At 34.8% G+C, this 17284-nt stretch overlaps 1 protein-coding gene and 1 non-coding gene across 2 annotated transcripts in view; both read right to left on the bottom strand.

The window, feature by feature from the left end:
• The window catches only part of LOC134675454 (uncharacterized), a 238950-nt gene extending 222907 nt beyond the window's left edge, over positions 1–16043 (bottom strand). Inside the window, exon 1 of the mRNA XM_063533723.1 lies at positions 15781–16043. Within this exon, the coding sequence (XP_063389793.1) occupies positions 15781–15876 (96 nt within the window). The 5' untranslated portion in view covers positions 15877–16043. The remainder of the gene's footprint in view (positions 1–15780) is intronic.
• An 870-nt stretch (positions 16044–16913) lies between these two features.
• Positions 16914–16985, bottom strand: Trnad-guc (transfer RNA aspartic acid (anticodon GUC)). Its single transcript has one exon. It is a non-coding gene; the product is annotated as a tRNA-Asp (tRNA).
• Positions 16986–17284: the final 299 nt, after the last annotated feature.

The following is a 17284-nucleotide window of genomic DNA, read 5'->3' as shown; positions in this document are numbered from 1 at the left end:
ACCGATTTTAATGAAATTTGCCATGGAGATAATTTGAGATACTCAATGTGAGAAAGAACTGTCTCGTGACGTTTTTACGGCTTTGTCATCGACTTACAATTCAAATCCGTATTGCTTTTTTTATATCTTCGTAAGTCTTCTTGAAGTCAAAAATATTAACACGCGATTACACTAGAATTGATTGCCAACCGGATCTTACCTTATGCCTAGCCTCCTAGGTCCTGAGTTCGTTTAAAAATAACAAATTAAAATCTAATTTTGAACTATAATATAATGGAATAAAAGAAGGTTCCAAATTCAAAACTGCAAAAATGACTCTGGGTCTTAGGAGGCTAGTTCCATGTTCATAACCTGCCTTAATAAAATACCGTTATAAAAAGCATCTATATGTTTTATGACTTTGGAGACAAAGCTAAGCTAATAATCGTGAAAGTGATTACAAGTTAATCCGAAGACACTAAACCATTCTCTTGATCCCAAATTGTAAACAAAGTGCTCACTCGTAAAAGAAACGAAATTAGCCGAACACCATTAGGCTTCGTCGGCGGCCGGAGTAACAAGAAAAGTAAATTACGAACACATCCATCAGCTGAGGCACAGATAACCTAATATGCGAGCCGTCTTAAACTATGCTGGGGCCCCAAATTCTTATGTGCCCAGGGGGGGCACATAAGAATTTGGGGCCCTTTTGGAAAGTAAAGAAACGATACATTTTTCTACTATGATCTTCTATTTATTATGAGTAAGTAGATATACTGTTACTGTCTGTCCTTCGGGGCCCCCTGAGGATGCGGGCCCTAGGCACGGGCCCCGTGTGCTCTTATGGTAAAGACGGTACTGCTAATATGGGTGAAAAATAAGAAGTGCTCTTAGATTATGTGTGTGTGAAGAAAATGCGCCTTGAACATTTTGAAGAAATTTCATGTCTTTGCTTAGAGTTGACTCAAACAAGTTCAAATTAGATCTGCAGTCTTAGTATGGATGGTTTTGTCCACGTGATAAAATAACCGTAAGGGCAAGGCTGGCAAGAGTCGCCAAAACCAGGAATCAAGAATGTCAGCATCATAGCAAATTAAACAACATGCATAATTTGACATAAAAAGGACTGTTAAGAAATCCGTTTTTGCTTTTGTTGAGAGAGGCGTGTCTAATACAATGTCATCTCACGTAATCTATGGCGGAGGCTTTTTGAGACGTGTATGAATGTGTATGAATACGACCGAGGTTATGTTGTGTTGTGGTCACGCTACGTTCCCTTTATCACGCTATTCCGTAACCGCATTTACCATGTTCTATGTCTGAGTGTTTTGCCAACTTTTTCAATCGAATCTCAATAAATATAAATATACCTTACCTTTCAAATACCGAGAACCCTTTTTAAGGCTTATCGCCATGGCAAAAGCCTGTATGTCATTGTACTAACGTAGCTAAATCACTTTGGAAAATAATTCAAATCTATGTTCATGTGGTGGACTCTTCCGAAAGAGACATATTTATGAGGTAAAAAGGAAGTAATTTTGCAAACGGTAACCAACCCCACAATAATATTATCTGAAATCCAACCTTAGTGTTAAACGAAAATTTAGAATGGAGATTTAGCTGTGGGTTGGTTACTATTTGCAGAACTACAAAGCGCTAAAAATCATTTTAATAACATACATATTGAAACTTCGATTCTGATATGTAAATGAATGTTGAGCGAATTTCTGATAAAGAGTTATCCGGCGTGCAATTCCGTTTCGCGGAAATTAAAGAACGGATCCATATTCACTCACTGGAAATACTGGAATGGGCCCGGTATTTTAATAGGGTAAGCGTGTTGCGTGAGCTTAAACACACTTGCACAATGAAAACGGGTCACTTTGTGTGTAAAATGCCATATAGAGTGACTAGTTTTATTGCTATTGAGTGTAGGCCGTCTGTAAGGAAGCAGGTTTTATTTTCGGCTTTATCATCTTATCATGATTAAATTTTGATTAGACACAAATTTGAAATTACATCACAGCCTGAACAAAGCCCTTTCCAAATTTTAGTCGTATGACCTGATACAGCGGTTACGATTTTGGACAGATAATCGGCGCTTTTTAAAATTATTAGTACTCACTCCGTCTCTACTTGTAACATTCCTGAAACCAAAGAGACAGTCCACCTCCTTGGAGGTTTCCCTACACTCTACACTGCGTTGCCCGGTTCATAGTCACCAGTCACCACACATCGAGAATCTTTCAGATAAAATTCCATGTACTCTGCCCTGCAGCTTAAATCTAGCCTAGCAGATGCACCGCATGCCCACATCGCTGCTCGGAACTGAATCTGATGGATGCAACGGCCAGGGCTGTCAACACCGCTGCTTACTGGGCATCCATCGTATGAAAAAGGAACCTTGACACGAAAAGAAGAAGCTGATGCACTATGTTATCATCCTGGCTTCGAATGTGTACATCTTCTTAAGGGACTTATTGTTTTATAAGCAACGTATTGGGAATCGAATTCTATCGCCTCGCCACTTCGTTTATCTACGCAGCTTGTTTAGATAACTAGAACCAAAATAAACCACCTGTTGTACAGGCGCGGCTTTCATCCATCGATCCAAGGGCAAAGGTTACAGTTATTTATATGTAGCATTAACAATGAACTGGAATAACTATAGAAGTCTGACTAAACTAAAGCTCAAAATTGACCTTACGGGAATTGTGCCGCGAGCTACTTGACTGTACACCGCGCATGTTGAGAACGTCAAATACTGCCGCGCAAAAGGTTCGACTTCGACGTATAAAGTTCGACATTTTATAAGACAATCAAAACTTATTGATCCATAACAACATTTTTACCTAGCATTCACTTAGAATTCGAAGCTAACTTACTTAAGAAAATTTATTTAGATAGAACCTTCAAAATTGATGACGGATCCTTAATCGCATTTTGAGTCTAGATTTAAAATCCATTGAAGTCACTGTTCATTGCTAAGTAAATACAACTCAGATCTACTTACCAAAAATAGAGTAGCTTACCACTTCCACGAACAAAAATGTAAATAAGCCACGGGCAAACCAATTTGTTCCAGTATTATACCCGGTTATCCAATCCGGGTTCGTAACATGAGAAAGCTAACGGCACGGAACAAAACAAAAAGAATTGAATGTTTGTATGCATTGTGCACTGTAGTATGTAGTACAAGCGATTATACCTATGCTCTACACAATTGAAAACAATTTGAATAACTGCGAGTTTAATTATGTTAATATCGAGACAATTAGTTAAATTAAGACATTTGAATATTTTGAATATGTAGGTATTATATGAATTAATTTAATTAAGGTGAAACCTCATTTGTTATTCATTCATTATCTTTGTTGACAAGGCGCGTGTCACATATAAGCACACGAATTGAAATGAAAACATTATGTACATTTCAAAGTTAGTGAAATAACAACGAATCTATTTATTTTCTTTAGCAATTGCACTTATTTATTATTGTCTTAAAATTTGATAACTTTTAAACATTACAATGGTATTCAGAACTAGTTAGAATAATTGATAGCCGATTAAAATCATCAAAACAGGCCGATAGTTGTAAGTACAGGAAGATCTTCCTACACCGAAACCCTAATTACTTATACTTTTTTAAATTAGGGATAGCACGTTTTGCACCAACCACTATCGACGGTGTGATTGGTAGATTAACGGAACTCAGCAAATATTATGAAATCCTATAGAAATATTTAGCGTTATTACGGTCACAGATGGTTCAGTGGAACCGGCCCTATAGTAATAAACTCCAGATAAACATTTTGACGTGTCGGTGATGTCGTCAATTCATTAAGATTTATACCGCAGCGCGTGCGATCTACAAGATAGATACAAATTGTCGGACTATCGATAAGCGTGCGTACGCGCCGACGCCTCAATGAATCAATTGACATGCATAACGGCTCTCTACTAAACGTAAAACGCGTTGTTTGATGCATGCGTTACGTTTCGATTGAAAAGAATGCCGCTAATGTGATCTCACTCGCATATATTTTTCTGATTCTGGCATATTTATTAATATAGTAATATGTGAAATTCGCTTTATGGCTAAGTTTGTTGGTAATTTTTGGAAAAAATATTGCTAATAAGGAGTAAAATTAACACCTTCCCTATATCACTAAGGTACCAGAATGAGTTACTAGTTAGCAATGGAATACACGTATCTAAAAGGATGCATTTTTGCATACCATGCAAGTTACTTAGGTATGTGAAATTAGAATGTATTTAGATACGTTTTGTCGTTAAAGGGCACTGGTATACATTGCTTGAACATGGTTTGAACTATCATTTTGCTGAAGAATTACACATGACATGACAGTACCGCAGCTCGGTCAACTCATCTTCAGTGGGTAATAGTGTATAATAACATTCTTGCAATAACAACTGGTACTTAGCAGTTCACAACAGTCAATTTACCAGTAATTTTTTGTCAAATCTAGGCAGCATCAATTACACTGCCCAAGGTTATGAAGTTAAATCACAAAGCGATTGCGAAACTACACTTTAAACCAGATTAGCAAGAGCTGGAGCACTAATTAGGGTGGAGCACTAATTAAATCAATTTGCCGCTAAATCACTTGATTCCGTTACTAAACTTGAACCTGTGGAATAATCTAATTTGAGCACCCTGTAAGAGCCCTTTTACATTATTCAGTGCGATGCCAAAAGTTGAAAGGCTGAAGGCATCGGGGCAGGGCATTGCGAAACATGTAGGTAAGTACCTGTTCTTCCAATATTTACCGGAGATGTAGGAGCTCCATTTTTATCGGATTTTAATATGGTTTTCTAGTGAGCCATCTCCAATGTCAACTGGCGAATCAATATCGGACCGATATGATCAGACATTTGAAGCACATGGAATTATAGTTGATCATATTTAAACATCTGATCCTCATAACCCAAAAAAGTAGTAGTCATGCGAAAAACGTCACGTAGTATAAAATGAATCTTTGCCAATATCTGCAACTTTCGAATTAATTATCAATTAATGCCACATAACATAATTTAAACAAGTACAATTATATTTAGTTATTGACATTATTTTTATCTACCTATAACCACATAAATCACTCTACATAGCATTAATCTCCCCTCACGACTCTCCATGGAACCATGTAAACAAGACCTCCCCTGCCTTAGTCGCGCGAATAAGAGAACAGGGAAAGTGCTGTTTCCATTCAATTTCCATGGCTCTTCGTAATTTGGCCGCCCCCCGGTCGATCCCTTTGGGATTGACGTCATGTGCCAAGGTCACGGGTTTCTGAGAAAACTACGATGGACGTGTACTACAGTGACTTCATATTTCGTGAGCGTAATAGACTAAATTAATTGGTGACAAAGTGGAACTGCGCCCTATTAATATGGCCACGGTATTACTTTGAGAGTATCTCGGACAAATTGGAAGTAATTGTTAAACCGTAAATAGATTGTCACCTTTGAATTTGAAATTGATTCAAAGATTGCGAATAAGCAAACTTGTATGTTGCACGCTTGTACTTCAGGTTTGGTTTGCTGCTTTTTGCCGCGTTATTTGGTTATGTATTTTTTTATAACATGGCGGCCAATTCATGCATATCTCCTAATTTAATATGGCTCCGTAAGTCGCAAACAATGTTAAGATCTATCAGTAGGTTTGTTGACTAAAATTTCCGATTTTTCCATAATACAAGGTGGGCCGACCACGCCTCACTATAGCGTCAACAGGCCCAGCCTTGACCCTGCCCGCACCAGTAGCCGGAAATTATGACAATTTCGAAGGTAATTCTATCGCAAACGGAATATTCGCTTAAGACTAACCAGTGTAAGCAAGTCTACGAGATTATACACTTCATCTTTTCTTTTCTTTCTCCGTAACTGACCCGTACCCACCGTCATCAACATCTAGACACGCGGCAGCGTGTCAAGCCAAGTTCAAGCAAAGGAACTGGCTAGCCAGCGCCGAGTGTAATATTACACGAACCACTTGGTGCCACTTTTGACCCTTCTATAACTCAAAACATCTTTGACGTAAACACATAAAACTACGTGTGTTTAATTATATCCATAAGGATATCTAGAAGCCCAAATTTCATGAAGCTAGCTCAAACGGTTATAAAGGTATGAAGGTCAAAAAGTCGTAAATTTTAAGACTGACTTATGACTTATAGTACCTAAACCTAACCTACTTCCAGATGACCTAGAAGGATGAAATTTGGAATCCAGCTTGGTTATTGTGTGCAACCGTAGGAAAAAATCTAAAAATAAAATAAAGTTAAAAAATAGGGGGGGTCCCCATACAAAAAACCACTTTTTATTGGGACTGACATATAAGTACCTAAACCTAACCTACTTCCAGATGACCTAGAAGGATGAAATTTGGAATCCAGCTCGGTTATTGCGTGTAACCGTAGGAAAAAATCTAAAACTAAAATAAAGTTTAAAAATAGGGGGGGTCCCCATACAAAAAAAACATTTTTTATTGGGACTGATATAAGTACCTAAACCTAACCTACTTCCAGATGACCTAGAAGGATGAAATTTGGAATCCAGCTCGGTTATTGCGTGTAACCGTAGGAAAAAATCTAAAACTAAAATAAAGTTTAAAAATAGGGGGGGTCCCCATACAAAAAAAACATTTTTTATTGGGACTGATATAAGTACCTAAACCTAACCTACTTCCAGATGACCTAGAAGGATGAAATTTGGAATCCAGCTCGGTTATTGTGTGTAAGCGTAGGAAAAAATCTAAAAATAAAAAAAAGTTAAAAAATAGGGGGGGTCCCCACACAAAAATTTTTTTTTTATTGTAGCGTTGGAACCGTTACAAGCAGATATTTGAAACTACCCCAATATATGTATTATTATATTTGCTATATTAAAATAAAGTTTAGTCAAAAAATAAGTGGTGTCCCCATACAAAAAACTTTTAATACGCTCTAAACAACCGGCCAACGGTGTGTCGTCGGCGGCGCGCGGTACCACATAATTATACAAAGAACAGAAGTAAAAACCATACAGCGGAAACACAAGAAAAAACATTAAATCTCAATACCTGCCTAGTTTTCTTTACAAAAAGTATTGATATCCCACCAAAAACATAAATGTAAAAAAGGAGAGCCAAGTTCAATACAAAAATTATGCTTGGCTGTGGGGCTCGCCGCAAAAAGAATGGAGATCTAAATGAGTGCCACTGCCAAGTTCTATGCAAAATCCAAATATGTATTTATAGGAACAAAATAACATTATAAACAAGTATTAAACTCTATTTCCTTGCTTTATTGCATACCTATAACAATTGCTGTTATTTAAAAAAATGTGAGATCTTAAAGTAGGTTAGATTTGGCTTGGCCAGGTTTTATCAGAATTACAATATATATAAAATGATTGATATAATGAAAACTGGCCAAGTCAAATCTAACCTACTTTAAGATCTCACATTTTTTTAAATAACAGCAATTGTTATAGGTATGCAATAAAGCAAGGAAATAGAGTTTAATACTTGTTTATAATGTTATTTTGTTCCTATAAATACATATTTGGATTTTGCATAGAACTTGGCAGTGGCACTCATTTAGATCTCCATTCTTTTTGCGGCGAGCCCCACAGCCAAGCATAATTTTTGTATTGAACTTGGCTCTCCTTTTTTACATTTATGTTTTTGGTGGGATACACAACACAACAGCAGCTCTAAAGCATCAGAACCTGCACAGTGCACAGGTGTATATGTATATAGGTGCGTTTTATGACCTACAGTCGATAATGCAATGCATATTTTTTCTTAAGAGTTCAACGAACAGTTTCGTTTTTTTTTTCAATGTGTTGATGTGAATTGTGAACACAGAACATAGTTAGCAAAAGTGCGGTAGTGAATTATCATTTTGACAGTCAGTTTCGTCGACCGATCGACACTTATGTTCGTATTGGTTTGTTTAAGTAAGGAGCTCTTTATGCAATCCGAACCGGTCCGTACCAATCGCTATTGAGGATGCAGTCAGTTTGGCTAACCGAGTTGGACCAGCGACCCCTCGTCGCGGCAATTGAGTCCCAAAATGTCTGCAATCACTGTCTCGTGATTCTTGATGCACTTCCTGGGTAAAATCTCCACTGATTCTGTTTTACTGATATTACTTGGTGCATAAGGTGTGTTGAATGCCAGTTTTGTAATGGATTTAATAAAATATAATCCGATTACGATCCTAAGTACGTTACATAAGCAGGTGTGAAAGACACAGCGCGGATTACCTAGTCCTACGATATTTTATAATGTGATACATTCATTGTATTAATATTATACTACCTCTCCCGTGCACCTTTTTTGTAGGAGACTTTTGAGAGTGGAAATGCTGCGTTCAGGCTCATGGGAGATAAAAATCGCATGCAGTTCCCAAAGAGAGACACTGAACTCAAAGCAATGAACCGTTTTGGACTGTAGCCTGTAGCAATTGTATGTGTTGGATAAATATGGATTTCTGACACACAAACACATATCCTGTCCTTAACGGGATATGGAGAAAATGAAGCACCACAATGTCTCTACATGAATTTACATTTATATATTTAAGCAAATTATAGACACAACGCACGTACACGTATGAGGCAAAAAATGCTAAATAGGTAAGTGTGACAGGAAAGAGGTAAAAGGCAAGGCCGTTTTGCATTGTAGTGATCCTAATCTGTCTAGTTAAATGCGATTTGAGGTGATTCCGAGTGACGCGTTCGTAGTAACTGAGGTCACGAACGTAAACATACATTGTAACTAGCTGAAAAAGAGCACAGCATAGATGAAAAGTATATTGAAGTGTTACTACTATGTTGTTCATTTGCGGCAACAATATCAGTTTATATTATCACAACTATCCTTTAAACCAGTGCAGGTTCCTAACTTTTTCAACATACCTATGGTTATTCCGTAACGTAAATAATACTATGTAATTCGTAGTGTAGCTACTTACTTGTGTAATACATACTAAGTCCAACTCGCTATCCCCATAGAAATCATAGAATAGCTGTTTTATCCGTAGGGGGGTAAATCGCCGCTGGGTACAGACACAATGATCTGAACACACTAAAACCTATACCAAAATTCAACAATATAATTGTAATAATTTACGAATACATGACATGGCGAAAGCACAAGGGCCTGATTTAACTGCGAAATCCTAAAAAGAACGAAGACCGAACAAAGACACTTCACAGACCCTTGGAAAGTTCGCACTTAAGGCGCGAAGTGAAGAGCGCGGCAAAGATGGTTTCTTGAGAGAATTTTCCAAACATAGCGGTAAAGGTAAGAATGCACTCAACGTTCTATTGAATACCCTCATTTTTACACGTCTGACGAAGGAATGGTATAGGTACGTATATGTATATTAGAACGGGATAGCATGATTCGACCCTGAATCGCTGTCAAACTTCGGGTTTGTAGGAAGTGTCCTTTCTGTACGGTAGTACTATTATTTCTTCTGTGACCAAGGGATGCCACTGTTCATGATTCCTAGCATACAAAAGCTTTGCTGTTTAGAGCTTCAATCAGCTGAACCAACGCTTGACGAAGTGTGAATTCCAATAGTGATCGGTAACTACAAATAAAATGGCACTACTTTGGCTGCCTACGATTTTAACTCCCGAGTTCCTAACTCGCCACAAGTCCACTGCATTTATTTAATACGAAAACCTTTGTATTCCAAGCAAAAAAGTCCTTTTAAAGTATAGATTTTACTGAACGTACAATAGGATCATAAAACTGGGTAGGTTATAGGTATAGGTGAAGCTATTCGCAGTTCGCAAGGCTGTAGTGATGTCATAGTGTAATAAAGGCTGTCCTCACTCGCAAGTGGGCACGTTTTGATTAACCATTTGACCTTCTGACCTGTCACATCAGGGTGTCTGAGAGTACAGTTTGTGTAAGGGTTATCACTTTGTCGACTAACCCAATTAATTGAACAGGTGAGCAACTGGGAAGTTAGTGCTTCTGGGCATTTTCCGCAAATCGACAACCATTGTGCCTTTTTTGCGTGAAACGAGGTAGCGCTACTCTGCTCCTCCATGAGGCCTAGCAAAGTTTTCAGGTTGCTAACTGCCTCTTTTAGTGTGCACGGAGTCCCTAGCTCCCTAGGTATGCTCTCTGTATACTTCTACCTGTTTGCAGTCTATTAGGAGAATATGTTTTGTTGAGGAACTGGGAAAAACGCGAATGGAAAGTGTTTCAATAAATAATTTTTTAATTTGAATTTTGAATTTGAATTTCAAATCAACCTAAGAACAGTTATGTAAGAACAATTGTAATATAATTTTTGCCTATGTGCCTAATTGTATCGCGATATGGTCACATATCGCGATACAATTTAATAATAAATTGTAAAAGGTAAGGACACTTGCCCAATGGCTATTTCTTTACCACTTTTCCCGTATAAGTAAAATTTTAATACATTTGTTTATTGGTTTTATTTATGTTGAGTACAAAGCAATGATGATTTTTAGTTAAAAACAAAACTTTACTTTCTAATACAGTTGCTCAAAAAGTGCTACTTTACGTAGCTGTTTAGCGTGCGGAAAGTTGGTTATCTCGAACTAGTGCTTTTTACTTTTCCAATTTTTTTAAATTTATACTTGTTCCAATTCACGACTACTTATTGATGAGTGTTAATATTAGTTTCCTTTAAACGTCGTAATCAGCATAAAAACCTATCGTTAATGTAAGAATACGAAAAATATTACATATTTCATATTTAATTACTTACCTCTTCATCATTATAACACGTTTATTTTTTAATATCCAATATTGAAAATTCCGTTCTTAATAAGTTGACTGAATGGAACGGAATAGCTGCCAAACGCCCATAGATATAATATACTTAAAGACGACGTCTAACCGAGCTGTCACTGTTACCACTTTTGTTTAGTGTACGATTAACAATGTTTTTCTTATTTTTTTAATACAGTTGCTCAAAAAGTGCTACTTTACGTAGCTGTTTAGCGTGCGGAAAGTTGGTTATCTCGAACTAGTGCTTTTTACTTTTCCAATTTTTTTAAATTTATATTTGTTCCAATTCACGACTACTTATTGATGAGTGTTAATATTATTTTCCTTTAAACGTCGTAATCAGCATAAAAACCTACCGTTAATGTAAGAATACGAAAAATATTACATATTTCATATTTAATTACTTACCTCTTCGTCATTATAACACGTTTATTTTTTAATATTCAATATTGAAAATTCCGTTCTTAATAAGTTGACTGAATGGAACGGAATAGCTGTCAAACGCCCATAGATATAATATACTTAAAGACGACGTCTAACCGAGCTGTCACTGTTACCACTTTTGTTTAGTGTACGATTAACAATGTTTTTCTTATTTTTTCGCAACTGTATTAAAAAACGTCGTTCGATACACGTGCGGAAATGTCATTCTTCACTCGTCCCGAGTCTTGCCACTCGCCTGCGGCTCGTGGCAAGATATCTCGGTACTCGTGAAGTAATGACATACCTTCCGCACTAGCATCGAAATGTACTATTTCGCAACTGTATTAAAAAACGTCGTTCGATACACGTGCGGAAATTTTATTCTTCACTCGTCCCGAGTCTTGCCACTCGCCTGCGGCTCGTGGCAAGATATCTCGGTACTCGTGTAGTAATGACATACCTTCCGCACTAGCATCGAAATGTACTATTTTATATTTATTGTTATCATAACTAACTCGTTTCTTTTTTTATCCAGAATAATTATTGATTATTTATTACATATTACAAACAAACGATTCTCTAGTACATTTTGTTTCTTTATACTACCTATCAATCACCACAATAACATCTACAATTTAGTTAGTAACAATTGTTTATTTTTATATCATCAAAAGCAATTAAAACGGGTCAAATTAAGCTACACTACAACAAAACATACCCATTTCTTTTTCTCTTGAGTATAGTTTACAGTACATTATTCCAGCAAGTATTAAGGCACAGGTTATTATTCAATAGATCCATTACATAATTAATCCATGACCCTGAATGTCCCTTGCCTGACAAGTGGACATGCCATTAAAAGAGTCCCGAAGTGTAATTGGGTCACTAGACCGGGTCAATTAAACTGGCCTCTTCTACGCCTGCCATCGTGTCACATCAGCCGACACTTAATTTCCTGACACTTGTCAATGTGAGCATATTAATGAGTTTGCTGTGAAAACAGTTATCTAATATTGATTGAGACAAAAGTACAGTCGCCATCAGATATATTGGAGCGGCTAAGGCGTTCACAAATATCTGAACACGCCTCTATTGTCAAGGCGTTAGAGGGTGTGTTCAGATATTGTGAACGCCTTGGCTGCTCCGATATATCTGATGGTGACTGTACCCAAGGACCGGAAAACCCCTCTTTACGCTTAATCCTATCAATTCGGTAACCCAATCGTTTCGGTTACCTTATCATTCGGTAACCCTATCATACGGTTACCTGATTGTAATGGTAAGCTTATTGAAACGGTAACCCTAACATTGTTAAGGGTTTTCAACAGGTTTTCATTCAGTTATGGTAACCTTTATTATCCGTTGCTTATTGGTTTGCTACATTTTTAGTACATTATTGTCGAGGCTCGGAAGCTACTTGCGGGCTGAGGATTCGTTTTAAACGGACGACCTATAATTTTATTATTACAGGACCGGAAGTATTTATTTTATTTATTTTATATATTATATATGTTATTTATTTTATTTATTTTATTTATTTTATTTATTTTATTTATTTTATTTATTTTATTTATTTTATTTATTTTATTTATTTTATTTATTTTATTTATTTTATTTATTTTATTTATTTTATTTATTTTATTTATTTTATTTATTTTATTTATTTTATTTATTTTATTTATTTTATTTATTTTATTTATTTTATTTATTTTATTTATTTTATTTATTTTATTTATTTTATTTATTTTATTTATTTTATTTATTTTATTTATTTTATTTATTTTATTTATTTTATTTATTTTATTTATTTTATTTATTTTATTTATTTTATTTATTTTATTTATTTTATTTATTTTATTTATTTTATTTATTTTATTTATTTTATTTATTTTATTTATTTTATTTATTTTATTTATTTTATTTATTTTATTTATTTTATTTATTTTATTTATTTTATTTATTTTATTTATTTTATTTATTTTATTTATTTTATTTATTTTATTTATTTTATTTATTTTATTTATTTTATTTATTTTATTTATTTTATTTATTTTATTTATTTTATTTATTTTATTTATTTTATTTATTTTATGTATTTTTTTTATATTTTTTTTATATTTTTTTTATTTTTTTATTTTGTTTTTTTTTTAATTACTTTATATATTTTATTTAAATTATTTATTTATTAACATTATTTATTTTAATTATTTTATTTATAATATAATAAGATTTAAAATAAGAACACACCACACGGGTAGGTATAAAGATAAGCAAAGGAACGGCAAAAAAACTTGTTTGTGCTGGAGGCTTCATAGATCGCCCATGCCAACCTCGGTTATTCAATAACAAGTTGAATTTAAGTGGGCGTAAAGATTGCAATCGTTTGAACTAGTCAAAAACCTTATAATGAGGTAACTGAATAGACTGGGTTTTTATTTCGGTTACCGGTAACAGAGGTTAACCGTATCTGATACGGTTACCGAATCAAAGTGTTACCTTATCATACGGTTACCGTTATGGTAGGGGTTTTTACAACCGCTTCTAAAATAACCCTATGAAAAACCCCGGTTAAGGTAACCGGTTCCTGTCCCTGGAGTTATCTAATATAGAGTGGAATGAATTATCTATTTTATATTAACATGATTGGTCTAACAATATCTATTGATTGAAATTATCTTAACAACAACTTAATTGAAATTGTTTGTATATGTTATGTTCAATGTTTTTGTTGTCAATTCGCAAAATATAGTGTATATAGTGTGTGTGTGTGTGTGTGTGTGTGTATAGTATATATTAACTACCTCTGTAATAACCTATATTTACAAATAATACACTAACTTACACCCTCAGTTCTTTTTCTTTAAAGAAGACATTAATAATCTATAAAAACAATTCATTTATTTATGGTCAATTTTCTCATTTGATATTATTGAGAGATCATTTTCAGTTTAAGTACATTAAAACTTGTTAGGTTTCAATTACTTATAATAAGTTATTATCAAAAGCCACATGAATACAGTCAGCAGCAGATGTTGCTAAGCGGGCCAAGTGTTCAAAATGATCTTAACATGCCTTTATTGTTAAGAGAATAAGAGTGTGTCAAGGTAATTTTGAACACCTCGCCCGCTTAGCAACTTCTGCTGCTGACTGTACTTACATCTAAATTCTGCATTAAAATAACTAACAAACAAGTGTTTTTTTGTATATTTTGACAAAACACACGTCTACTTTTCTCAACGGGCTTAGGTAGTTTATAGTTTCTTATCAATTAGCGGAAAAGGTCAGAAATTATCAATTTCCCGTATGAGTAAGTTATTGAAAAAACTTGTGATAACCTGTGACCTAACTTCGATGAGTTATTCCCACTAGTTACCACCAAGTTGTTACCAGTGGTAACTACTGGGATTTTTTTCCCACGTTTTACCACTGGTAACTACTGGGAAATAAAATGCCCACCTTTTACCACTGGTACTATTGGGAAATAAACTTCCCACCTTTTACCAGTAGTGACTACTGGGAAAAATAATTCCATTAAAATAATAAACTTGGTGGTAACTAGTGAGAATAACTATATGAAATTTATGATATTAACAAATATTTTTCACACTAAACTTGAAGTTTTGATACATGGACATTCTTCTTAATATTCCAACGATTTGTTTGTCTAATGGCCTGCTTCCTCCTAACTGGCTCCTATTCTTGTAAAGATTTTGTTTCATGCCTAAAAATAAACATACATTGATTATTGAAGGAAAAAGAATAGATTTTACAAATTGATCCTATCAAAAATTTATGTTTTTCTTTCGGATTAAAAATCTCTCAACTGTTATTGATTATTAGACATTCCATAGCTATAATATCATAGAGGATGGTGTTTAACAAAAATGTGTCAACCCACATTAGTTTTGCAATAAAATGTAAACTTTAAGCATCATTTTTTTTTGACATCTTATTGCAAAAATAATGTGGTTTGACACATTATTGCTTAACAGCATCCAGATATATAATAAATAATCAAGTAGACTAGCTGTATACAAAGTTAATTTCACCTTCACGCCTAGAAGCCTTCACCCTGTATTAAGTTACATTTTGTATCATAATATCTGCATAACCAATTAACCATTATCTGCCAAGGTCAAACAAAAGATAACATAACAATCTTCAATAACAGAGCATGTGATGCCTATTCATGTGATGCAATCTAACAATTTGCCTATCAATGATTTCAATCAATTTGTTTGCCTCGCATTTATGTTCGTAAATATGTTAAGATGACGCACAACAAAAAATTGCTGTAGCATCATAAAATTCTTTATTTATATATTGGTCAGTATGGTTTAGTGGAGCTTCGCCGATAATACCGCATACGCCCAAAATAGGTCACATCCCTGTTTAGACGGACACCTAGTCCGAGCTGCGCGAAAAACCCGCAAGACTGCAGCCCTTCTTTTATTAAATACTTAAAGAAACACACCCAAAAAAATATAATTAAATCACATACAGTTTCCTAAGTCATAAATGACTGTATTTTATATAGAAATAATTGAGGAAAACGTGCGAAAATCGCGGAAAATGCCTCCTATTAGTACCTGTTTACTTTTGTTGTCGACCCCGTTCGCCTTGCCGTCTGGGACGTTCCCGTTGTTTTCCTCACTTTTTTCACTTTTAACACCCTCCAACGCCATGTTCAAACGGTTATTTTATTCACTCTCATGCGAGAAATGTGATAATTTCTCTTATTTCACTACACATGAAATAGTTTCTCACAAATTCAATACGAGCTTGTCGTGCCGCGAGCGACTGTTCCATAGACAAACGTCCGCACGTCGCCGTTCGTCCGTCACAACGCGACGCAGTGAAACGCATTGAGTGCGAGTGCGAGAGAGTACGAGTGTGCGAAAGAAACAAACTAATGCACACATGAGTGAAATGGAGTAATAGTATGAAAGAGAGAACACATTATGAAAAAAGTAAAGCAAAATTATGCACCAACCTCAGCACCAAATTATGTTTGCGAGATGAATGCAAAATAAAATAAATCCTTACTCCTTAGCGTACTCTTAGCGTAACTCAGTACCTAATGCGATGAGAAAGAAATCGATTCGCGTTACAAATGGTAACACACATTTTGACAAAAACCGTATTGTCTGACACGAAATTGTTACAGTCATGTAAGTAAAACTGAGGCAAACCTCAGCCTAAGTATACAGTAATTTCTAAAGGACTAAATCTTATAATTATATAATTAAACATAAGAAATAAAACCAACAAAATTTACACTTAAATTTCCGCGCTTTTATTCATTTGACATTGACAAGTCTATCCATAGATATTATTTGTTTTTAATTTGTTTCGTAAATTATTTATAATAAATAATAAAATTAATCCTAGCATCATTAATTTGTAAGTGCAATAAGATCGAACTTTTCTCGATTTATTAGACTAATAAAAAATATATTTTAGTAAAATAAAATGTGTTAGGAGCAGTATTAATCGAGACCCCATACCATAGAGAAAGTAGAGTTACTCTATGGCCTCTCTGTACGGGTTGCGCGCAAAGCGCAATAGATGGCGTAGTTTGCTAAATTTGTTTTTGTGTTAAAAATAAAGACCAATAAAAAAAAATCCTTTGACCATTTATTTTGACATGTTTTAAATTCAAAACAGTTCACATGAATGAAAATAAATAAAAATAAAAACACAAGAGAGTCAAAAAGGTGTTCTCTCCGGCGGGGAATCGAACCCCGGTCTCCCGCGTGACAGGCGGGGATACTTACCACTATACTACCGAAGACTTGTAACAATGGTCGAAATTACTTTAATATTATTTGTTGGAACTCTTAAAGATCCTATCCTACTCCATTATTAATTGTAAGTTTATGTTTATGGTAAAAAAAAAAGTGTAAAAACATCACAAAAGCTTACAGGCGGTCTACCATAAGTTGCGTCCTCACGCGCGAATCCATATTTGAACTACTTGAAGTCGCGCTTGATGAGAACGCAACTCATGCTAGACCGCAGATAGTAATATGTGCGTCTATTATCTATGGACGGTTCAAAATGCATAGGAAAGAAGTAGGATTGTTTTAAATA

The sequence above is a fragment of the Cydia fagiglandana genome, chromosome 22, assembly GCF_963556715.1.
Source record: "Cydia fagiglandana chromosome 22, ilCydFagi1.1, whole genome shotgun sequence".
NCBI classification, from domain to species: Eukaryota; Metazoa; Arthropoda; class Insecta; order Lepidoptera; family Tortricidae; genus Cydia; species Cydia fagiglandana.
The sequence above is the reverse complement of the archived record's forward strand: the minus strand, read 5'-3'. Positions and strand labels throughout refer to the sequence as shown.